Here is a 24,418-nt window from a genome sequence, read left to right as displayed (position 1 = left end):
GCAGGTTACGTCTGCAAGAAGCTCCCCGGAGACAACCACACCCCTCCTCCACCCACACAGCCCTGGGAGGGGAACTGCCCTGAAGGTAACATACACATCTTAAATAGAGACATAAAACACACAAAATGATATATATCATAAATAAAACATACAGTTTATTTGTATAGATATACATACTTGATATAATCTATTCTTACTGTCAGTAAAAACCATGAAAAGAATATATCCACTAACTAACTAAGGTATTGTCTGATTCATCAAGGCCTGATGCAGTTCATCCCTCTGAGACATAGAGCGTCACTGTGTCACGTATTAATCCTCTGCAGAAAACAGATCCCCAATAAACACTCTACAATCTACTCCTGTTTGATTAGTGTTTGCTTAAAACTACAGTTCCCAGCAGCTACTGAGGCAAAATATGAGATAAAATCCAATAATCAATGATTCGAATCAATAATCAGGAACACTTCGGGATGATGTTGGATATTGTTTTGTATATTTTTTATAGATAAAATGACGTAGACTGTAAATTAAGCTTTTATCTTCATTGCCCACCTCTCAGTGACGAGCAGATGTAAATCATTTGTCTCACATACACAATGTATGTGTACAGGAGTCAAGACGTAAGTGTTGTTAGCTGGAAGTTGCCCATCTTCTTTCCTCCCTCCCTCTCCACAGGTTGGATGCGTTTCAAGGACAAGTGCTTCATGTTCAAAGGGAAGAAAAACGATCTTAAAGGCAACTGGTCCTTCGCCCGGAGCTGGTGCAAAGACCAAGGCGGAGAGCTGGCGGTTATTGATGACCAGTATGAAAATGGTGAGCTAAGCAGGGAACTAGTCTCTCAAAGAATGAATGAGTCCAGCTCAGAGTGTTTAAATAGTTTAATCGTCTCCTGTAGACTTCGTGTCCAGCTACCTGAGGGACCTGGAGCTCCCCACCTGGATCGGCCTGTCTGATCTCTTGGCAGAGAACCAGTACACCTGGAGCGACGGGGTCAGCCCAGTGCTCTACACCAACTGGAATGACAAGGAGCCCAACAATGCAGGAGGAACGGTGAGGCATCTTTAATAACATGGATTATTTCTATGATAAGTGGAGCAAAGCAGGTTCAAACTATATTACATTCAGCTTTTAACTCTCTGAACAGGAACACTGTGTGGCACTGAGTCACGGCCCCCTGGTGACGGGCAAGTGGAACGACGACGCCTGTCACAAGGATCACAGCTTCATCTGCTACAGGAAGAAATGTCAGTAACAACCCCAGTCGTCATTCATCCACCTAAAACCAATTGAAATCATTGATGCAGCTAAATCATCCCTGTTCAGGCCCGAACTAAAAGATATATTTCTCCATCTCGCTCCACCTCAGCCAGCAGCATCGCGCCTCCACCCCCAACCCAGAGCCCCTGCCCGGTCGGCTACGTCTCCTGGTATCAGAACTGCTACAAGCTGGTGGAGGAGCCTGCGACCTGGGACGCGGCTCAGAAAGCCTGCGAGCAGCAGGGAGGGAACCTGGCGAGCATCGACATGAGCTACGACCAGGCCTTCGTCGCAGGAGTGGTGCTGCAGGGCCGAGCCGACGCCTGGATCGGACTCAGGCGCAAGGTGGAAATACACAACAGACAGACTGAAGTACCTACAGACTTAAAAACAAATTATAGCCCCTGAAAACGATGTAAATGTCAGTCAACGCTAAAAAATATCCTCCAATCCTTATTTTTATTTATTAAAAAACTCAATTAATCTCTGTTCTAAACAAACAACCAGCATAAAACAATGTACAAATTTGAAGTTAAAGTACTGCATCTATCTTATCTTAGTTATATACAAAGTTATACCATCAAGTTTGTCTAGGAAACAACTTCACAGGGGGAAATAAAGCTGTCCACTGTCTTGTGATGCAGGATGACAGCTCGTACACGTGGACAGACGGCTGGCCCGTGTTTTTCACCCAGTGGGGACCAGGAGAGCCGAGCAACATCAAGGACGAGGGCTGCGTGAGCATGCACGCGTCACGCGGGTTCCACGGGACCTGGAACGACACCAAGTGTGACCAGGCCAAGCCCTACATCTGCAAGATCTCCTCAGGTACAACTCACACCTTGGCTTTCCCCTCCCTCGCCGTCCCAGCTAGTTCTGTAACAGGGATCCGGAGCTTTGATTCAAAGTCTAAAGCTTGAACTGTTGATAAAAACTGTTTCATTGAACGTAACTTCATCAGAGACCCCGCCACCCACTCCCGTCCCTGGTGATGGGAAGTGTCTGCCTTTCTGGATCCCCTATGGCCGCCACTGTTACTTTGTGTACAACCAGCAGACGGGCTTCTCCTGGCCGGACGCCCGACACTACTGCCAGGAAGTCAGGGCAGAGCTGGCGTCCATCCACAGCCGAGCGGAGGTGGAGTTCATCAGGAACCTCAACTACACCAAACATCACAACATCTGGATCGGACTCACCAGGGACCGCAACTGTGAGTGCAGCCGTGGACAGAGGAACCACGATACTTCTACGTCTTTCCGTCATGGTCGATAACTGGCTGATAAATGACAAATACATGCCTGAACCTTTGTGTGTTGGGTTTTTCAGTTGGTTGGGGCTGGACAGATAAGACGTCTCTGGGCTTCCTGAACTGGGCTCCCAGTGAACCCAACATGGCCTTTCACCCCGGGGACGTGGCCGAGGAGAACTGCGTGGAGATGTATGGTGACGGGCGCTGGAACGACAACAACTGCCTGCAGAAGAGAGGGTTCGCGTGTCGCCACCGCCAGTGTAAGGAGAAGAAGGAAATCTATATATTCTAATGAAATATAAAAGGCTGTGTTTTATTTCCGTTTTCAAAGCTCTGAGGAAATTAAACAGAAAATGTTAAAGAAAATATTTTTTACAGGGATTTGATGAAAAACTAACAGATTCTTGTAACACTCTCTTTCAGATTACACAACTGATGATGGCGGGAATCCGATTTTCCCCACCGATGGTCCAGGTGTCAACGGTAAGTGTGAAAAAGTGCAGATCCCTTAACATGTGTGTTTTCTTTTGGCCTGCTTTGATAACTCCAGTTTTAACCAATCTGATGGATCGCAATGTTTCTGCGTTGCTTCTTTGATCCAGACTAAAATGTCACTCTTGGATACATTGCCCAAAAACGTTACCCGACACTCATGGTCGCCAGAGGATAAATCGTACGTCTTTGCTGATCATGTGACTTGTCTGGTATCCGACGTCTGTGTCTCTGTACAGACGGAGGCGTGATCGCTGGTGCCGTCATCGCAGCCTTGGTGATACTCGTCTTGATAGCTGGAGGGCTGTTCTACCTCTTCAGGGTGCGCGGTTACAAACTAAGCGCCATTAGCCTGCCCACACGGAAAGCCGCCGTCATTGATGTGGTGAGTTATTGATCAGCCAAGAAGGATTGGTTCAGTGTTGAGAATGATGTGCTCAAATTTGTCGTACTTGTTTTTTTTTGCAGCCTGCTTTCAACAACCCCAACTTCGGAGGAGAGTCCGACAAATAAAACACCATCCAAGTTTTGTACAGTGAATTTAAACAAATCAGTAATAATGTGGTTTCATGAGATGAAATGCTATTGTATATACAGGTATCTTAATTAAACTAGAACACGTCATGTTTCCAGGAATTATTGCAACACATGTCTAGACTCATTCAGAACATTTTGTACATTCTCTTAGTTTGACGTCTTTCCCCACCAAATATGAAATTGTGTCGAGTAAAAGAAAAGTAAACAATGAGTTCATTTCCAGTGTTTAATTCATCTGTGTACACTGCAACACAAATTCTTTACATATTTCACAAAAAGGAAAAATAAGCAACCTTCAAAAAGGGTTAGGGTTTGTGATCATTTTTCCAGTAAACGATTATTCGGACAAGAAGTGTAACCTTGTTTTTCTGAAGCACCGACACCCGGTGATGAAAACAAAGCCACAGGTTGGAAAGACAAGACCCAGGAACATTAAAAAAACAACAAAAAAAACAGATTGCACTAGTCATGAATGTCGAATGCCAGGTTTTGCTTTTTCACTTCTTGTGCAGTGTAAAGATCAATACAATATGTAATCATATGTATGTAAACATAATCCCTCCTTCCGTGGCATATGGTAAAAACAATCGTGAATAGGAGAAACATAAATCCAGGAACACTTTGTGGTCCTTGCTCAGCCCTTTTTAGCCAATAATTACATGGACACACATGAACTGAGTCAGGCAACTAAATCTCCTAACCTTACGAGGCTAATTTCAAGAGAAATTCAATATTTGTATGTGTTTAGCTAAACCAATGTTTCCTTTCTCGAATGATTGATTTTATACTGATTGTATTTACCCCCCAGTGAATCAATAAGACCCAACGATAACTAGAGCATGATATCCACTGATTCAAACATTGAGATAAAGAAACTCATACTTTATTGCTTAGAATCAAGATACAACAAAAAGAGAGTGAAGACTAACACAGTCCTGCCGGTCTCGGGGAACGTGGTGTTTTTCTGTACAAATTAAATTAAATAGAAATACTCACAAAAGTGTTTATTTTTTTTTATTTTTATTTTTTAAATAAGCTACAGTTGGCCATTTATTCTTCTCAACTTTAGTGTAGGAAACATGTAGGGCTGCAGCCTACTAGTGCAAAAACAAACAAGGGAACACAAATGTAGTTTCTTTTCAGTTAAATGATTGTGGTCGTCCATGATAAACGCAGCCAATTAAAACCATTAAATCCACAACTGTGTGTACGGAAAGTCAGGGATGTCATAGGATTCCGTTTTTTGGGGGTTCTGGAAAGTTGAGTTGCTGTAAGACACATCTGTGCTTAAAAGGCCAAGTTCAATGTTTTTAAATTCTATATTTAAACAATACCAACAGGCCCATGTGTAAACTGAAGTGAGATACTGGTTCCCTCTGTTCATACTGACTGAATAAAGAATTCTTTCTATGACACTCACACATTCGTGAATGCAAAGTGTACATCGTAGGTCAAAGTTCACCAAAGTTGAACTCCAATGCGAAGCCTCTCATTCCTTTAAATAGGAGAAAGTGGACACTTCATCATTATTTCTGGTCTATCAGGTCTAACTTTACAAAATGCCCTCCTAGGTTTGTTGGACTCAGGCTGCTCAAGCCTACTAATAGTTTAGGATTAACTTTGAAGTTTATCTTCCCCTTTAGAATGGATCTGTTCACAGACAGTGTGGACAAGAGGAAAGATGTGAAAATCGTTTTTAGGACAAAACACAGAAAAATGAACCTGTCATTTAAGATGTTGACTGAAAAAAGGGCAAAAGTGCAAATTCTGTAACGGGATGATGAGAATAAAATAAATTCAACTTTGGATGGACAAATAAGTCACCCTCAGTCATTACCACCGACAGTGCTACAGCCAGAAACAGCATCTGCAACACGGGTCACCGTTCTCTCACGTCTCAGAGGTTTCCTACCATCAGTCGCTCCGACACGCAAATGAGACACATTTCATTCAGGAGCAAAGAGGTCAGACCTTAAACAACAATGCTTACTTAAATTACCTAAATTAAAAAGAAGCTTCTCTGCTCTGTTTGATTTTACTGTGTCCAGATTGATTTTTGTCTCATTACTCTCCACATAATCAAACCTACATGCAGTGAATGTATTTCATCTTATGTCTCATCACCAGTATGGCACTTTTTTTTAGTTTTTTTGTTATTAATGCACTTATTCTTATTGCACAAGAAATGTGACGGCATTGAAAATATTGACAATGTGAAGCAAACAAGGAACGAGCTGAAATGAATAAACTTAATGCCGACTTAAAGTTACACTTTGGTGCTTTTGCAACCAACTTCATGAACTTTTTGTCAGTAATATTTGACTTAATGAAAAGTGACAAGCAAACTGGGTTTGTCTCATACAAAAGGATCCAGATTTGTGGGAGAAAGAAATGTTGACTATAAAAAATACAGACTCCCTGTGACCATAATCAAACAATCTTTCAGACTGAAACAGGGAAACTTAAATCTCCTTTTAAGAGAAATAAAACAAAATTTGTTGGGAAGTGATGAATCCAAAAATGAAGTGAAGTGCTTATAGTTTTTCGTATTATACAGGTTGTCGAATGTGATGACAGTTACAGTGCTTCCAACACCACCAAATGGCACTTTGAGTTAATCTGACATTTCTATGACATCAGCTGACAGAGGAACAAGGAGGAAAGTTAAACCTTCCGCGACATGAAATCAGAGAGAAATAAAGAGACTCCAAAAGTGAACATAAGAGAAAAGAATAAACTGCGAGTGCAATGGTTAGTGTTGTGTATTCCTTGCTGGGATTTTTTTTCCAAAACCAGCCTTAAAAACAAACATGAGATGACATCCATGTGTTTGTAAAGAGACGTCCTTGTGAAGGAAAGGAACAAGACGCCTGAGGGACAGTTCAGGTGGGGATCACGGTGAAGGACACTGAAGTGAAGTGGAGGCGGTGGGGGGGTTTGTAGGTGTCCAGCAGGGGGAGCAGTATGTTGGTCACTTTACCTTTTGGCTGTCCAGCCTCAGCCAGTAGACTCCCTGTCGTGTATATCGGACCATAGTGTTCAGAGTTGAGGTTTGACTCAGTGGGCCCATAACCGTGTCCAGCGACGTCAGCAAACCTACAACACACATGAAAACCATGAGTGAAACAGCAGCTCATTCCCCTGAGGAGTAATACAACACTGACTGACACTGTTTTTAACTCCTCTCTGAAAGAAGCGTCGGTCAGAAATCCACCTCACCCATTGTTAGTGGATTGTACAGTGGAACTAAATTTGGTTTTAATTGATTACTTGACGCTGTACAAACAGGGGGAAACATCCTGCCAAAAATATGTATCTTTACGAATAAGAACAGATGTATCCACACCCCATTAACACATGACATGTAACACCGTCTCTTTCCCATCCATCCTTACCGCTGCCTTTATTTGCCATCAGCTCCGCCTGCTCCCAGAGGTCATGAGCGCTTACGAATAACGAGGTGATTTTGACGTAGGTGAATGCTATTTGTTCTATAGCCTGGGGAACCGCCACCATGCCACTGAGGGGGCCCGCTATCGACCCGCTGCCACTGTGGTTGGATCCGGGACCTGAGCTTGTGGATGTGCTGGCAGGAGACGGGATGTCAGGCATCGGGGACGGGGTGTCTGCAGCACTAAAAGAGGGAGACAGGTGCGACACAGAGGGGAGTATTAATGAAAAGAAGTCAGCTGTCGACTTTTTACATAATGTGTAAGTGAATGCAACAAGGCCAATAGATGACTTACCTTCCTGTGAAGACAGAGGGATCATGTGGTGCCTGAGCAGAATTCTGAAAGAGAAATATAAATGGCAAAGCAAAATAAAAACTAAGTCCTGGATTGAGAACGTGTATAACTGCTGCTCTTCTACTTCAGTACAACTACTTAATTAACACATCTGTTAACCAAGTATTTTCTAAATAATCCTGTCATTTAAGAAGTGTGGCCATGTGTTAATACTCACAGTGAAGTGATCAGTCAGTGTCTTTGAATACTTGAGTGCAGTTTTGTATTTGTGGCGAAACATGGCCATCTGCAGGAGAGACTGGCACCTCAAACTACAGGAAACAATTAAACGTCATTCAATAATGATTAATGATTCACATAAGTTATTACAGTAAACAAAAGACATAGTATAGGACACTGTCTATTAGCTGCAGGGAGACCATATTAAGTTGTAATCATGTTTTGTTTATCCATCTATCCACGCATGCATCCATCCAGCTTGTCCTTTAAAGGTCATGGAGACAATCAAAACCATGTATATTAGTAACACAAATATTTTCAATATCTACACTTAACAGAGAAGTGTCCAAAGAGAAAACATTCAACTGTGAGGATAAATCCACCTGGACGAAAATGTCATTTGTTTTCTTATTAAAACGTTGGGATTTCCTGTCTGTGCAGCATTTTGTGGTAATATTATATCAATAGATATTAAGAAAATAAAGCTAATTTTACGTTGTAAAGCCAATGTGCCAAACTCATCATGTATCAATGAGACGAGCAGTTATTGTCATAAATATTAAAAAAGATGAATTCATTTTTTTTTTACACTGTCCATCTAAATAAGCGATACACTAGCACACAACATCATGTTTCAGAAATGTTTCAAGGTTCTGTTATATAATTCAACTGCACCACACACTCTAGTTCAATCAAACCCTCTCTGAAATGAGTCAATGTAAATGTATACGGCCCTCAAGAGCCAAAACAAATATAAAAGCTAAAACCAGGATTAAAAGCTTAAACCTGTGATGTTAGGGGAACCTCATTCGATTTTCTGGTGTCAGGGGAAACAGCACATTCAGCATCCCCTTACCATAAAACTAAAAAGTCCTTTTCTGAGGGCGGAGCAGAGGGGTCCACTGTGTTTTTAAGTTTCAGGATAAACCTGTGACAGTGAAAAATGCACAAATCAGAACCAGTTATGGAGCAAAAACATTCAGCTGAAATTTAAAAAAAAAGAGCCTTTTACTGAATGTGTCCACGAAAAGGTGGAGGAGCCTCTATGGCTTTGCAAAGATTCAAACTCATAATTGTAGGGAATAATGGAAGTTGGTTCTTACTTGAGGAGGTCGACTGTCTCTTCAAACATGGTGTAGGAAGACATTGAAATCTGTGGATCTTTTTCCATAGCAATGCCGCTCTCAACAAAGAACATGACAGCATCCAGGTAGTTGAAAGCTTTACTGAGCTTATCTGACTGTAGAGAAGGAGCAACAAACAAATGCAGTGGTTATTGTTTATTTGAAGGCCTGTTCATATTTCATTACATTTTGGAAAATAAATTCAGAACCAAAACAGAACCCCACCTCTGCATCTGCTTTGTGCTTCAGCCGTTTTGCCTCCTTTATGGATTGCTTCACTGGATACGGCCTGCAGGAGAAAGGACCAGAACAAAATGAGGAACAACGCAACAACAAGTTCATATAAATGAGATTAGAACTTTGGCACCAATTTGATAAGAATAAAGATAAAAATAATAAATGAATAAAGACAAAATCACAATCGTCTTTAAACTGTATATAGACTCTATAGTTCTCTGATGAGTTGGGTTGTATCGAAGAGTTATTTGCAGATGATAGACAGGAGAGATAGACCTGTGACCATATTTATTGAGCTTTTCATTGTGAAAACATTGTTTTTAATGATGAGTGACACAAAGTGGGAGAGCAGTCCTACCATATTCCTAAGTCATAGTCAGTAACAACTACCACAAGAATCATGTTTAAAGTTTCTGTTCAAAGCTAAAACCAGCTCTGGCCTTTATAAATCTGTGGTTACAATGTCAGACGATTCTGTTTGGAGCATTCTCTTTGGTTAAACAGCACAACCAGATACAAATCTGACTAAACTGAACGTACAGCAATTTAGGGTCAGGGGCCGCAAGATTTTATAAAACATCAAAAGTTCACTAAAGTTCTAACAGCTCTACATAAAGGAAATCTCACCTGTCCTCAAACCTGAGCAAGGGCCTATTGATCAAAACTGCCTTGTTGGACTGTGAAGACGATGGGACCGTGGGGCAGAACTTTGGAGGCTTTAGCTGGAAACGTTCGGTCGTGGAAAAATTAATTAATAAACTTCTCCACTGGAAACAATCACTAAAACGCAATACACTCGTTTGATGCTTACAGCAGGTGCTCGTGTGTTGACAGTTACCTTTTCAGAGTGGAGGCGCTCGGTGTGTTTTTCACTCCTCTTCTTGTGCTTGCCGGAGTCCTTGCTCTTTGCAGCCTCCTTACTGGACTCCAGAGTCTCCGCAGAGCAGCGTTTGTGTATCTTTGAGTCTTTAGCTGAGTCTTTGAGTGTTGTCAACACAGGCTTCTTCTTGGCCTTCTTTGTCTCCTGATCCTCCGCTGGATTGCTGGAACTTCTGCAGAAAAGACCAGTGAGCCTGTGTGATCAGACTGAACTGACTCAAACATAGACGCCATCCTTTTACCCGTGGCAGACAAATATAGGAGGTTTCTTTTTGAGGGTACCTACTCCATTTTGATAGAAGGATAAGCTGAAGAGGTATTCTTGTTTTCCAGCCGCCTTTTCTTCCTGGGTAGATTTTTATTGTCTCCCTCAACCTAGAAGACAACAAAACACACATTATAAATCAAAACAGAACTTTGATTATGTAAACACATGCTCAGCCCTGGACCTTTCTCACATTTGGAATTGTGCTTTTTTTGCTGCTTTTGCTGGGTTTGTGTGTTATAGAGACATCACCGCCCCATCCATCCGGCTCGACAACCAGCGCTGGTCTCTTGGCGTTGCTGGGTATCTTCTGCTTGTTGCCGGATGTCTGGGGGACCCTTGAGAGCAGACTTAGATCAATCCTCACCAGCAGGGATATGGGAGGCCTGTGGAGGTCCTGAGAACCATTGGCTGTTTGCGCTCTCTTCTCTGAGTGCTTTTGGGATGTTTTTTTAGGTCTCTTGTTTCCCTTCTGGCAGATAGTCTCTGCCTTGGGTTTGCTACAGGGGATTTTCACTGGTTGGTCGGGAGACGGCTCTTCAGGCTGAGCAAGAGTCTGTGTGGGGCAGGAGCAAGGGTTGGGATATTTCACCCCACAAGATTGACAATGACTTTTCAGAACCACCTTGACTTCAGGCTCGGATCCAACCTTCCGCTTGTCAAGGGACATGTGTTTAGAAGTCCTTTTGCTGTCATGTTTAGAGTCACCATCCTTGATTTTCTTGCAGTGTCTTGTTTTCGTCTTTACCTTGGGCCTGTCTGTGAAACCCAGGTCTTTGCCTCCTGTGGCTACGACGTCCTCACACTTAACCCTGACGGCTGCTTCAATGGGATCCTGGCGGCCCTCCTTTGCTGGCTTCAAGGAGTACGTCTTGCATGACGGTCTCAAGGAATCAGCAGAAGGGTATTTTTTGCTACTCTGCTGGTGATGGTTGTCCTGGTGGCTTTCTCTGCACTGCTGGAGTTTTGCATGGTTGTCCCCAAGCTCATTTTGGTGAGTAGGAAGCTGAGGCTTAGAATCCCTGGTGGGGTCGACCACTTCTACGCTGGAGTGCTTGGAGCTTTGAGTGGGCAACAGTCGTTTGTGAGAGGGGCTCTCAGAGACATGCGTACCACCTTGACAGTCAGTGCTCGAGTTCTGTTGGTTGGTCCTGATCCAGTTCCCCAACTGCCAGTCACCAAGGCTCACCGCTGGAGCATCAGGCTACAAAAAGACACACGACGAAGAGCAAAAGGAAATAGTTCTGAGAATGTACATTCAACCTTTAATGCAAATAAACTAACAAGAATTTACCTCAGTTTTAACTATGCTGCTCACTGGGGGCTCTCCTGTGGTGCTTTCACTGTCCGACTCTGATCTTGAGGTGCTCTCTGAGTCGCTAGAGCTGGCTGACTCTACCCCGCTGGAATGTGCAGCAGCTTTGAGGCTGGTTGAAAACAGAACATTTTTTATATGTCTTTATAGCTTTATTAAACTTCATGGAAGCAACAAGTGTATAACAGTCTCTTAAGTTCAGTTACTTTCAGTGGCTGGGCCTGAAAGCTTAGTTCCTTATCTTCTGTAGTGTTTTAAAATGACAGCAAACAAAATGTCCTATAGAGGAGCTAAGTCACTTACGATAAGGCGCTCTGCTGGTTGAGCTGCAGTGGATCTGTAGGAGGAGGAGGAGGAGGAGGAGTAGGAGGAGGAGGAGAGAGACAACTTTCTGGAGAGAAAAGCAAACAAACAAAATGAGACAACATAAGTACATGTCAGTAAACACTCATGTGGATCACACATTGCATCTGAGCTTTTTTCCCCCACTAATACTTTACGGACTAACCTGATGCCAACTAATCTTCAGTACTGAACTAAAATGCCCCTTAAGCAAATAGATATAACTCAATAAGGATATTTTTCATTAAGATCTATGAATTATTGCCAGGAAAACAAGTGAAAAAAAATAAGTGTTGAAAAAATCACCATGTTTAAGCAAGTGAAAAAACCTGATCCTGGATCCGCCCCTGAACCAGATCTACAATAAAATGTAATAGTTCTTTCCTGACCCCATCCTTCCACCAAGTGGAAATACATTCAGATGTTTTGTCCTGTTTTTGTTTGCTTACAACCAAAAAAACCAACCAACAAACAAACGGACAGGGATGAAAACATCTTCTTTTAGTGGAGGTGACTTGAAGTAGTGCTGACTACTCTAATGATAAAATATGCGGTTTTAACGCTGGTTGACAGTTGAATTTTACCACGAAGTTTAAGTGTATCATAACTCTGACTACTAGAGTTTGGCTTTTGAACTCATATCTTGCGCTGTAACATTAACACGTATTGTGGTCACTGAATGAAGAAAACATGAGCTTTTGTTTTGCTCCATTTTCCTGGGCGGTTTATAGCGCTAAAATAAAGCACTCCGGATTTTCTGGCATGTACTTAAACAGCTGGAAAAATGTAAACAGAAGTTCTGACTCATTTTTCAGAAGAAGCACTTAAAGTCAATGACTCATTAAGCAAACATGAGAGGAATGAATGAGCTGAAGTAGGTACCGTATGAGATGGATTAAAACAATAAAAGTCTAACAAAAACAGAATAGTCCTAAAAAGAAAGGAGTGAGAGATTTGAAGAAAGTTCCCCCTCCTCTCTGCGATATGCCAGCCCCTTCTCCCCGAGATGATGTTAATTTGAGATCAAATTGTAGGCCTGTTTCTCTCCTCTGGCATTTTGTGGTCAACTCACAGAGTAGGGGAATCTGGCACTACAAGTTACCATAGAAACATTGCTTTCAAGAAGCAAGTTAGGTAGAACAGAGACACTGCTTTAAAACCATGAATATTAAAGGTCGAAAAGAGAAAGTGATATGATGACTACTCAATATGTCTGCTAAAAACATCTACGGACATTAAAGAGTCAATCCTTGTTCCTATTCGATGTTTGATTGCTTATTTATTTATTTTTTAATCCTTGTTCTCTGCCTGAGTTGTACTTTGCTAACTTCCCTCATTACTCACTTTGTCCCGGGCATGAAGAGACGTGCACTGCTTCCTGTTTGGACAGAAAAACAAAACAAGCTTTAATATAGGTCATAGATATGGTTCAATTAAGTTTGTACCCTTGGATCTGCATTTACACTGAAATAACTTACTCAATTACCAACCTTTGTTGACTGAGTATGCATGATATCAACATAGATTTCAATTACTGGCAACCTTTTGGAACTTGCCTTGGCTGAGAACAGGGATTCGGAGGGTTTGTCTATGCTCGTTGTGGGTATATCTGTCAGAAGAGGAGGCCATGAGTGGGTCATTTCCTGTAAAATAAAGAGTGTCATATGTGTTAGGAGCCTACAAACAAAGTCCAACTACAAAACAGATGCTTGTCTTCATATAACCAACAGTAATTCATGCAGATGGGCTCTCTTCACACTAAAAAAAAAACACAAAAACAAATAACTGCACTGATAACGATAATATTATAAAGCAACCAGAGGAGACAATTGTAAGAGAGCTACAGAAAAGTTCATCAGCATCTATGGCAATGAATTTATTCCAAAGAGAATTAATTCATAATACATCTTAATTCAATAATTTATTGACATTTTAACAAACCAAAACTATTCAAATATATAACAAATATCTACTGAAATATTAACTTATCCACCTTTTAGATTATATGATACTTAATTCACTCCATTTTCTCCTTTCTATTTCAGTTAGTGCTACAAATAGTTTTGTTTTGTCTTACATGTATGTTTACTGTCAATTTCAGTTTGATGTTAATATCATTTGATATATTATTTGGAATGGGATCATTTTTGCATTAGTAAAAGTTGCATGTGCATGGCATTTAGCAGCTTTTCTAGCAAGTGTGTGAATGGTACTTGGTTGTGTGGCATACACAGTAAGTGAGTCAGTTATCATGCATAGTTTTGGGTGTTATTTTTTTGTGTTTTGAACTGATATGTGAGATATAAATAGGCTGTTACCATAATTACAGATGTAGGGCAGCAGTGAGTCATGAATTAAAATGTGAAATTAAAACAGATGAACCTACCCTCAAGATGTCCTCAACACACTGAGCTTCATTTGTCCTCGTCTGTAGAAAGGAACAGAGATATACGAGTTTCTGAAATCACCATGAAAAATATACGTGCAATTATAAAATGATGATTTAATATGGGGGTAAAACAAATCAAACAGACATAAAATATTCCTTTCACAATCTCAGATTCCTCACTAGCATTACAAGAGGCTGTCATTTATCTTACAATCTGATTCATGGCAGATAATCTCTGGATATAATCTGTAGGGAAATAACAGTACATACAGCATAGTCAAACCACAGATTAGTGTAAAGTGTTGTGAATTTATTCTATCTAGAATGTCAAAGATGTACACTTTTGTCTTTGTGCTACAGGCCTATAAGCACTGGCAGTCCAGAAGAGAAAAATCATCAACTAACCTTAATAGAACGGAGTGAACAAAACCTTAGACACATCTGTCAACATCAAGCAGTCGTACACAACATCTCTACCAACTACAGCCTCAAACAGTGATGCAATAACCTGATTCAGGCAGCAGCATAGGCCAACCCCAACGTCACGTAAACACTGAGTGAATGAGTCAACAGCCTGCGTTTCAGTTTGTTTTCAGACCTCTCTTTCGGGTTTTCCTTCTAAATGGACAATGTTTGAGATAAGGTCAGAGTGAATGGGCCCCCAGAGCAGTTATGCAAGTTGGTGACAAAGCTCATTTATTGTTTTGCTGATCCATGGGGTGAAGGTATCAGAGGCAGCTAAGGTCATGTATGCACACAAAAAACATAAATGGCAGGTTGCTCACCACTTACAGTTGCAATCAGAAATATTCAACCCCCTCACCTCAATAGACATTATAGTGATGTGGATGACAGATAATGACAATAAATGACAAAAAAACCTCATCAAACAACAAAAGATATTTATTGATGCGTATTTTACTTATTTTGACAACAGAATTTGACTTAACTTTGAAGTTCAAATGAAAAATGTAACTCTTTCAACACATGTACATGTTCAGTATTATTCAACCCCCCAGCTTCAGTACTTTGTGGCGCATCCTCTAGCTTTTATAACTTCTAAAAAATGTTTTCGGTAAGTGCGGACAAGCTTCTTACACCTCTCGAATGGAATCTTTGCCCATTTTTAAAGTGCAAAAGCCTCTAGATCAGTGATGTTTGATGGCTTCCATGCTGCAACTGCCTTCTTTAAATCCCACCAAAGATTTTCAATCAAATTTGAATCTGGTGACTGTGAATGCAACTCCAGGACGTTCCAGGATCTTTTTCTCAACCAAGCTTTGGTGGACTTGGAGGTTTTGCTTTGGATCATTGTCTTGCTGGAAAGTCCAATGATCACCAAGGTTTAATTTGTCAACAGAAGGCATCACATTCCTCCTTAAAATGGCCTGGTATTTCTGTGAATCCATGATGCCATGTACACAATAAAGATTGCTAGTTCCTGCCACAGAAAAACAGCCCAACATCATCTTTGACCAACCTCCATGCTGGACTGTGGGGATGGTATTCTTCTGGTCCTAAGCCTGGCCTTTCACACGCCAGACATACCGCTGGTCCATACATCCAAACAGTTCCAGTTTGGTTTCATCAGTCCATAGAACTGTCACCCAAAACTCAGTAGTCTTATCCAAATTCCTCCTGCATATTCTAGTCGACTTTTGATGTTCCTTGTGGTCAAGAGCTGAGTGTTTCTTGAAGCCCTTTTTTATTCAGTGCACGTCTTATAGTTGCCACTAACCCACTTGTACCAGCCTTCATTAGGTCATCCTGTAGGTGGCTTGCAGTCACACAGGGGTTTTTCTGAGTTGTTCTGACTAAGTTGCTGAGGGTCCTTGATAAAATGTTGGGCTTTCTTCCACGGCCAGGCAGGTTTGAAGCTGCTCCATCAGTTTTAAACTACCTTATAATGTTCCCAATTGTGTCTCTTGGAATATAATTTTTGGGGGAAATCTTCTTCTACCCAAGGCCTTTCAGGTGTGATGAAATAATCTCCTCTCTCAGCTTTTATGGAAGCTCCTTTGTCTTTCCCATGATTGCAACTCACCTTGAATACCTTCATGGGTAGGGTTTATATATGCATCACAGCTGAAGCAAATGAAGGATCAGTTTAGATTTCCCAAAGGCTTAATAATGTTTCAACTCATCTTTAGGAGAAAAAAAACTGTCAGACAGCTTTAAAAACAACAATATTATATAGGGGTTGAATAATTGTGATTATATACAACTATTTTTAAAGCACTGGTATCTGATCTGAAGTTGGTATTTGATGAAATGTAAAATCCAGGTATCAAGCAGGGAATTTGTTTTTTCTGTTTTGTTTATATGCTTCACAAAATGTCATATGCACTCCAGAATCACGCAGTAATGTGATTATGTTCATGCTAATGCAAACATAATCTGCTCAGTATCACCATCACACATTTTCACTGGCCACACCAGTCGGACAGTAAACTAGATGCCTGATTGACATTGTCTCGACACTGTTTGAACAAGGAAGTCTGCTCTCTGACCCCTGACAGCTACATTAATCCATTTTGGTAGAAAGCACAACTGCTTAACACATTACTTCTCCCTGTCATGTATTGTTGCCCGAACTCAACCTCAGAGAGAAACTGCACGACAGAGTCCAGATGTGAACTCAGGAGGGCTTGTGAGCAAAAGGGGAATGAGTCACTGCTCAGCTATCCTGCACTGGATTAGTCCCAGCCTTGAAAACAGAAGCACATTCAACACTGCTCTGCTGCTGCAAGAGGGTAAGGGGGAGTTGCAGAGAGCTGCAGGTGCAAGGGCTGTATGTATGTGTGTGTGTGTGTGTGTGTGTGTGTGTGTGTGTGTGTGTGTGTGTGTGTGTGTGTGTGTGTGTGTGTGTGTGTGTGTGTGTTTACGTGTGACAGGGAAGGGATGAATAGAGTTGAACTGGAGTTCAGCCAAATACTCCAAAACAATAGAGTCCAAGGCCTTTTTCAAACGCCTGAGCAGTCAAGCAGAAACAGCCAAACTACGAGGATGCTTCACAGACTGTCCTGGAATCAGCAGACACAAAACGCTCGTGGTCTAATGCACAGTATATTCAAAGCCCAGACATGAGTGCAGAGAAGTTATCGGTAGGACTATCCTTGTTAAACCACCTCCCCCACAGTTCCTGGAAGCACCACACAAGAGCTTCAAGAAACATCACAATCATGCGCAGTACATCAGAGCATCCATTATTGAACAAGTAAGTTTAGTCCTTCAAAAGCTAAACCACTTTCTTCAAATAGCAGGAATCATTCCCATAATATGGAGTGCAGTAAATCCTACATGCGTAACTACAGGTCTATACTGAATTGTGTAGTTGAAGTATAAGCCACAGTTAAACTAAACTTTCAGATTATAACTAAATTAAAGAAAATATTATTCAAAGATCCCATTAAAATCTAGTTGAGCTAGCTGTTACTTGGGTTGTGTACATTTTACAAAAATTGTAATCTATGTTTTGATGTTTTTTAGGCACTTTACCTTTATTGTCACGAGTTGTGTGCTTAAAATGAGGAGAATGAACAAGATGCATAGTAGAGCCAGGTGGCAACCAAACCTACGACCTCAGCAGGAGGGTTCAACATTAAGTACATGTATATGTACGTATGTGTAGGTATGAAAGACATTGCAAGATGTGGAGTTTTTGAACATTTTCACAGGAAATAATTCCGACTTCATGGGGTAAAAAATATGGCTTAGGGTTACAGATTTTTTGGAGTGTGTGAAATTGGGTGCAGCATGTTTGAATTAAAGGAGACTGTTTACCCTTGGCGAAGGTACAGTATGCACTCCACTGACTGCTATTCAAGTTGTTATACTTTTTAAGCCACCTTTAAAAGGTAATACACAATTGGAGCTTAAAGTCTCCACTAGTTAAGAGATAGGCTTTGGTTTCCATTCTGAACCTCTTGCTATTTTATTAAAAAGGAAAAATTTCAACATTTTGGAAAATTCCATTGAATGGCTTGCTCAAAGTTTGATACCACTCGTGTTTGTATACTAAACATGAAGTTATAGCCAGCACCTGCATAGCTTAGTTTATCTTTAAGTTAAATATATCCACCTACCGTTTTCCTAAAACGTATTAATAAACACACTTTGCTCTATTTCCAAGCTATGCCAAGCTAGGCTAACTACCTATAGATTGTAGCTTTATATTTACCGTACAGATATAAATGTGCTGTTGATCTTCTCATCATAACAACTGTTGGACTGTTCTACAACCAATATTAAATTTTAAACAATAAGATATAATTTCACTATTATTAGACCTAGGATAATACACTCACCTCCAAGAACTGTGGCAGTATCTTTATTTTTCCCGGTTTGGACTTGCTGATTAACAATGGTGCATATGGCTGTGGCGAAGATTTCAGCTCAGGCGAATCACTGAGCACCTGGTCTTGACCATCCATGGGGCGCACATAGGCTGTTGGCTTAGGGTTCATGACTACGCTGGGCTGCTTAGACGACAGGAGTGGGGGGAAGGTCTGAGGGGGTAGTGCGTTTGTTTTGGTGGCTTGAGTCACAGCTGTATCTTTAGGGGACAGCTTAATGTTCAGCATGGTAAAGTCCATGGTGCTGGTGGACCCAGATGGAGGGTCTGAGAACTCCTGATGCTGATGTCTATCGAAGGTATCCTTAGTGTCAGTGCTGTTGTCGTTACTGGAATGTAGGAACGCTTGCGGCTTTACATCAGGAGACTGAGCAGACATTTCCTGGGGAAGGCTGACGTGTACCTTGACATCTGAGAAGACTTCACTCTTCTTCTGTTGATGCCCTGAGTTTCCAGGATGACTGTGGTTTGAGGAAGTCTTTAAGACAGTGGATGAATGTCCATGTCCGTGTGGAGAAGACAATGCAGACATCGGCATAGGCTGGGAGGAGTAACTGCTACTAGAGGGGCATTTCTGGTTTAAGGGTGGCATGTAATGGACCTGGTTGTGGAATGGACCTTTGGTTGATTTATCTGTGTTTGTCTGACCCTGATCTGACTGCGAGACGGTTACATAACTAGGAATGGATGAAGGCTCGGTGGTGAGGGGACATGGATTGTTCACATCCTCGTAACTGCCCAGCATCCTCTGGATCCGATTGGAAAGCTCGTCCCCTTTGTTTGTCTACAATGAGAGGGTACAAACATTCAGCTGTGGTAAACATGAACATGGTATCTCAGTTCAAAAAAAGTTAATTTTTAAACATGATTAAAACATATTGGTTGTAAGAAATCAGCGGAACACCCTAGTGATTAGAGTACATTTTCACATGACAACAAGCATAAAGTCTTCATTGATGTTTTCTCTGAATTTCTTCTTCAGTGTTTCTGGAGTCTCTGAAAACTGTTTCCCTGTCTGACTGCACTTCCTAGTATTCTCAACTGATACTTGTTACAGGAAAAGATTTTCAACGCAAAGATTTAAATGTTATCTACAAACAACCGTGTGGTTCTTAGAATGTCACCAAAATGTTCTCCTTATTTTTCAAAATAAATTTCTTGTTCCCTTCACTTTTACAGGTTCATGTAGATTTTCTTACTAACATATCTCTATACAGATTGTGTCCAACTGCCCAGCTGCCTAATTACAGATGAATGAATAGAGGAAGCTGAAAAAAACATTGATAAGCTCAGCTTTTGGTTTGCTGCTCTATTTGTTTGCCCTGGGTTTTGCTGCTCTCTTATGTAGACTGGAGAGTTAATCTGCAGCTTTAGAAGAAGAGTATAGCCATAACTCAAGATTTGGGGGGGGGGGGGGGGATCCAGCCAGCTCCTCTGCAAATAAAATATCCATCTATTCGAACTTTAAAGTTGATATTCTTTTGCAAAATCTCTACATTTGGCCAATAGTCAGGGACACAGCAGTGAAGAGCACTGATATTTCTAGTAAAGAATAAAACATTATTAATCATGGTCTTTATGAGAAACTAGTACAGTTAATGTATCTATAGTACTACTTTTACCTTGTATGGTTCCGCAAAGAGAGGCACTTTCTCAGGGTTGAGTTCTTTGGCTTGGCTGGCTTCCTGGTTCCTCAATTTCCATGCTCGGAGACGAAGAAGGTGCCTTTCTTCATTGTATACACTGAAAGAAGCATTTTTGAGAACATCCTTTACACTATGACACTAAATAAATACAATTATCCTTTTAAATGCCAGAGGTGGGGATACATAACATATTTAAATGAAAATCCAACAATCACACAAACATGAATGACCATGCTCTTAGTCTTGGTGGCTGATGGGAGAACCGCCTTTTCCTTACATCTGGATTTTAGATTTTGTCTAACGACTTCAAATACTTATAAACCTCAGAATAAGGACTTTTCGTCTGACGATACCCAAACATTTAGAGACTGCAAATAAATGGCATCTTTATCACATACTTATCTACCTGAGGGGCTTGGCAGCGGCGTCTAGGGGGAGAGCAGACAGTGCCTATCAAATCTAGACAAGTGTAATTAGACTCACAGATGCCATGAGGATTCACCAAAACATTCACATCTGTTCTCTCTAGTCCCCAAAGGCGACACGCTGCCTATCCAGTACATGCATCAAATGGATAATAACAAATACTGTTCTTGATAGGATGCCAAAGGTAAAAAGAAATAGTTTACTCTTTGTAAAGTATACTGTGGAGAAGCAGCCCGCCCCCTGTTAAAAGCTTTAAATATGCTGGAGTGAACTGAACACTTGAATCTACAGTTCGAAATGTTGTGATTTTCCTGCCAAAATAAAGTGTTGATTACCCTCCCAGAGGGACGCTTCCATGGCAACAAGTCTGGCAATGCAGATTTGAGACTGAGCCAAACAGATGAGCACTCACTCATTATAGTAGCAGAGAGACTGGACCAACTACAAGGACATCAAAAAGTGGCATTGCCAAGTCACACAGACCCAGGGGGAAAGTCTGTATTTCAGACACTGTCTAGTCTTAAAAACAAACATGAAACATAGGTTTTGTTGACGACTGTCAGTACTGATGATGGGACTGAGCCATATGGCCAAATATTCAAATAAAAATGTTAATATTGATAATTATTATCCCAATAAATGTAAATTTTATTTGTTATTTCAAGTTTAAAGACTTGTGAATAACAAATGCTGTGGGGAGCAAAAAAAACAACATTTTACAAATATGAGACAGATGTGCTATACTTCCTCACTGTGCTTATATATTGCGTAAGCACTGCAATACATCTAAATATAATCGGATATATATTAGAAACTGCGCCTGAGGGTATATACGTTTTTGTTTTTTATTAGCTTGATACAAAACTGTCCAGAATTAGCATGCATGATTAAATCTCGACAATGAGCAACCTATAATAATTTAATCTGCAAAAAAAAAAACTGTAATTTTAACAAGAGAGCACAAAGATGAAACCATACAACTGTAAAGCTCCGCAGAAGAAGCATGTTCCTTTAAAACAAGTTATCATTTGCTGAATTAACAACCAATTTAATTGAATTTAGAGACTGGATTTTGCTGCATAATATGTAATTTACTATATTTCCTATGTTCAGAAAACCAGTAGGGACAATAAAGGCCTTCAATAATTAATTCATTGATTATGACTTTATGAGATTCCAAGCTACTTTGGCTAGAAATAGCAACAATGTCTGCTGCAGATCTGATGGCACTGACTGAAACTCCACTTAACAGGATTAAACCACCTCCAGCTGTACAATCGACCATCACGGCAATCCTACTATTTATTAAGACTGTCTTTAACCAGATACAAAAAAAACATAAACAAAGTTTCTGTGCACGACAGTCAAAACTTCCAAAACAGCTGCATGAAATGTACGATTTTCCATACCATCTAAGGCCTTATTGAGGGAACTACCTGCAGATACCCTGACATCGTGAATGACAGAACCCAGAGGATACCAGTTTACCTATTATACAAAAAGATGATTGATTGTAGAATAAAAGGTTTAATAACGACCAGAATAAAGCACATGCAAGACACAGTTGCACTGAAACAATAGCAATAATTATTGTTATTTTATTGAAGAGCAAATATGAATTTCATAAGGACTTTCTGAAGCATAAATGGAGAAAAAAAATTAGAAATATACATATAGAGCCAGAGGTGATCAGAAAGTGGGCAGTCATTGCTTCGCTCCGTCAAAAAAAAGAATGTATGTATATATATATATATATATAAAAGGATTTTCTGAAATTTCAGGGGAGCAGGGTTAGGGATGTAAAATTTACTGTCGGAACCAGAGCTGTTTTAAAAGTGGGCAGTCTTTACTTGTCTCTTTCAAACATTTAAAATAATCATTATACTTTAATTTTAGTCAATGGCAAAAATCTATTTTCATTAGGATTTTCTGTGACGTCAAAGGAGAAACTGTCAGGTTAGGGAAAATTTATTTGAAAATTTCCTCTGGAATCAGAGCCATCATAAATGTGGGAAATAATTGTCGTAATTCAACTTTTATCAGTAGAAATAGTCAATTTCTGCAAGATATTCTAACATGTCGATGGAAAAAAATGAGAAGGAATTTTATGAGGGCGCAACAGCCGTTCTGGAGTGGCGTTCGAACAATATCAGTGTTGAAGTGTAGAAATTCAATTTTAAATCTATATCTTACGGATTTTTTGAAACGTCGGGGGAGAAAATTTATGGGAAATATACCTCTGGAAGCAGAAGTGGTTTTAAAAGTTGGCGGTCACTGCTGCACTCCAAACAATCTCAAAAAGAACAACAATATAATGGTAATCAATCGCAATTCATCAGAAGGTTCAGTAAATATGGATATATGAATGCATTGTGTAAGCACAGTGAGGAGGTATACCACTTGGCTGATTTGAAAATGATTTGCAGTTCATCGTTCTCTGCTCATGAAGAAGAGTTTAAAAGCTCGAGTCTTTAAAGTCAAAATCGTAACATGACACCGCGTCATCGCGATTATTATCGATATCGTCCCATGTTGTTGTCCTGGTATTTTGACCAGGTCGTGCTTAGATCGTTGTTAAATGAAAGTATCGGTCACTGAGCACCGTGTTCAACCCTGAGCTCTAATGTTTTCCAACTGAATCCCAGTTATTCCAACACTGGGGGGGGGGGGGGGAGAGACTAGCGTGGATCCGTGACGTGAACTTTAACCGTGAATTTGCTTAGATCGTGCGGTGTAAACAGAGCAGCTGGTGGAAATCACAGCAGATTCCAGCTCCTCGCCCGGACACACGAACAAGCTAAAGCACAACAACAACTCCTTGCAGTTTGAACTGAGTTTCGAACTACATAAAACTCCACTTTTGACGCGGTGTCAAGCCCAGCTACACTCACTGCGTGTGTGTGTGCGTGCGTGTGAGGCTAACGCTCCCTGGCTAATTACTACCAGTCTGGGCTGGGGAGGCTAACGTCCCGCAGCTAGCAGCTAGCAGCAGCCGCCGCCGCTGTGTGTCTGCCTACCTCGGCTGGGATGCCATGGCGCGCCTCTCCCCGCAGCTGAAGTTGGCTGTCATGTGTTTGTGACAGTCCTCACCGAGCCGCTGCGCTCAGCCGCTCACATCCCCCAGTGCTGAGGAGGCTCCGTCCATTTAAAGCGACTGTCAGGCCGCCGGGGTGCGATAGTTGTCTGCTAACAGTGGAGCTGTGTCCGGGTCGATCCTGTCGCTGCCGCCGCCGCCGCTGCTGCTGCTGGATTGTTCTACTCTATTCAGCCGCCCGGGGACGAGGCTGGGATTTATACACTCAATGCTGCACACACATGTCACCAAACCCCCCTAAAGCGCTCGTTTCACCGCAAACACTTAAAATGTGTCATGAGTTCGAGGAATCCTCCCGTTGAGATCTTTATTAATCACAGTTTCTTCTTTACTACCTCAGTTTGGCCAGAGTTTCCACCATGACCCCTGCGTGCCAGACATGGTACAGTCATTACATACTGTATGTTTACCTGAGGTGACAGCAGTCTTCATTCGACCAGAACTGGTTTTGTCTGCCCCCGTCTGTGCCCATCACTGTCTCAGTCTGGACCTACAGTCTATGGTTCAAACCCATCACTGTGTCACTTGTCTCAATCTGTCCCCATCACTGTCTCACTTGTCTCAATCTGTCCCCATCCTGTTCCTGTCTGTCCCTGAACCCATCACTGTCTCAGTTGTCTCAATCTGTCCCCATCACAATAAACAATGCAGGAAAAATGTGCATTTAGATTTATACTTTCTGTGACAATACCCTATTTACTTTTCTCATTTCAAGTTCTATATTTTTGTTTGTATTTGTGTTGTCTTTCTTGTTTCAAGTCAAGTTTGTAGTAAAACTGTTAAATAGCATAAACCCCCCCCAAAAATGTGGCTCCAAGTTGGCCTCCAGTGTAAATGGCAGATT

At 41.1% G+C, this 24,418-nt stretch overlaps 1 protein-coding gene across 1 annotated transcript; it reads right to left on the bottom strand.

Annotated features, from left to right (window-relative positions):
* Positions 1 to 3,750: 3,750 nt before the first annotated feature.
* On the bottom strand, positions 3,751 to 23,957 carry LOC128462302 (AF4/FMR2 family member 1). The gene is made up of 19 exons (XM_053447631.1): positions 23,498 to 23,957; positions 20,031 to 20,151; positions 18,362 to 19,192; positions 14,052 to 14,093; positions 13,222 to 13,308; positions 13,010 to 13,043; positions 11,627 to 11,714; positions 11,303 to 11,435; positions 10,202 to 11,212; positions 10,030 to 10,118; positions 9,703 to 9,916; positions 9,492 to 9,586; positions 8,853 to 8,916; positions 8,607 to 8,743; positions 8,360 to 8,431; positions 7,502 to 7,595; positions 7,285 to 7,328; positions 6,934 to 7,172; positions 3,751 to 6,634 (listed from the first exon to the last, which is right to left on the bottom strand). Exons 1-19 carry the CDS (start codon positions 23,548 to 23,550, stop codon positions 6,510 to 6,512), a joined length of 3,573 nt encoding a protein of 1,190 aa, XP_053303606.1. The 5' UTR covers positions 23,551 to 23,957; the 3' UTR covers positions 3,751 to 6,509.
* Positions 23,958 to 24,418: the final 461 nt, after the last annotated feature.

This window comes from Pleuronectes platessa, chromosome 19 (assembly GCF_947347685.1).
Source record: "Pleuronectes platessa chromosome 19, fPlePla1.1, whole genome shotgun sequence".
Taxonomy (NCBI): Eukaryota; Metazoa; Chordata; class Actinopteri; order Pleuronectiformes; family Pleuronectidae; genus Pleuronectes; species Pleuronectes platessa.
The sequence above is the reverse complement of the archived record's forward strand: the minus strand, read 5'-3'. Positions and strand labels throughout refer to the sequence as shown.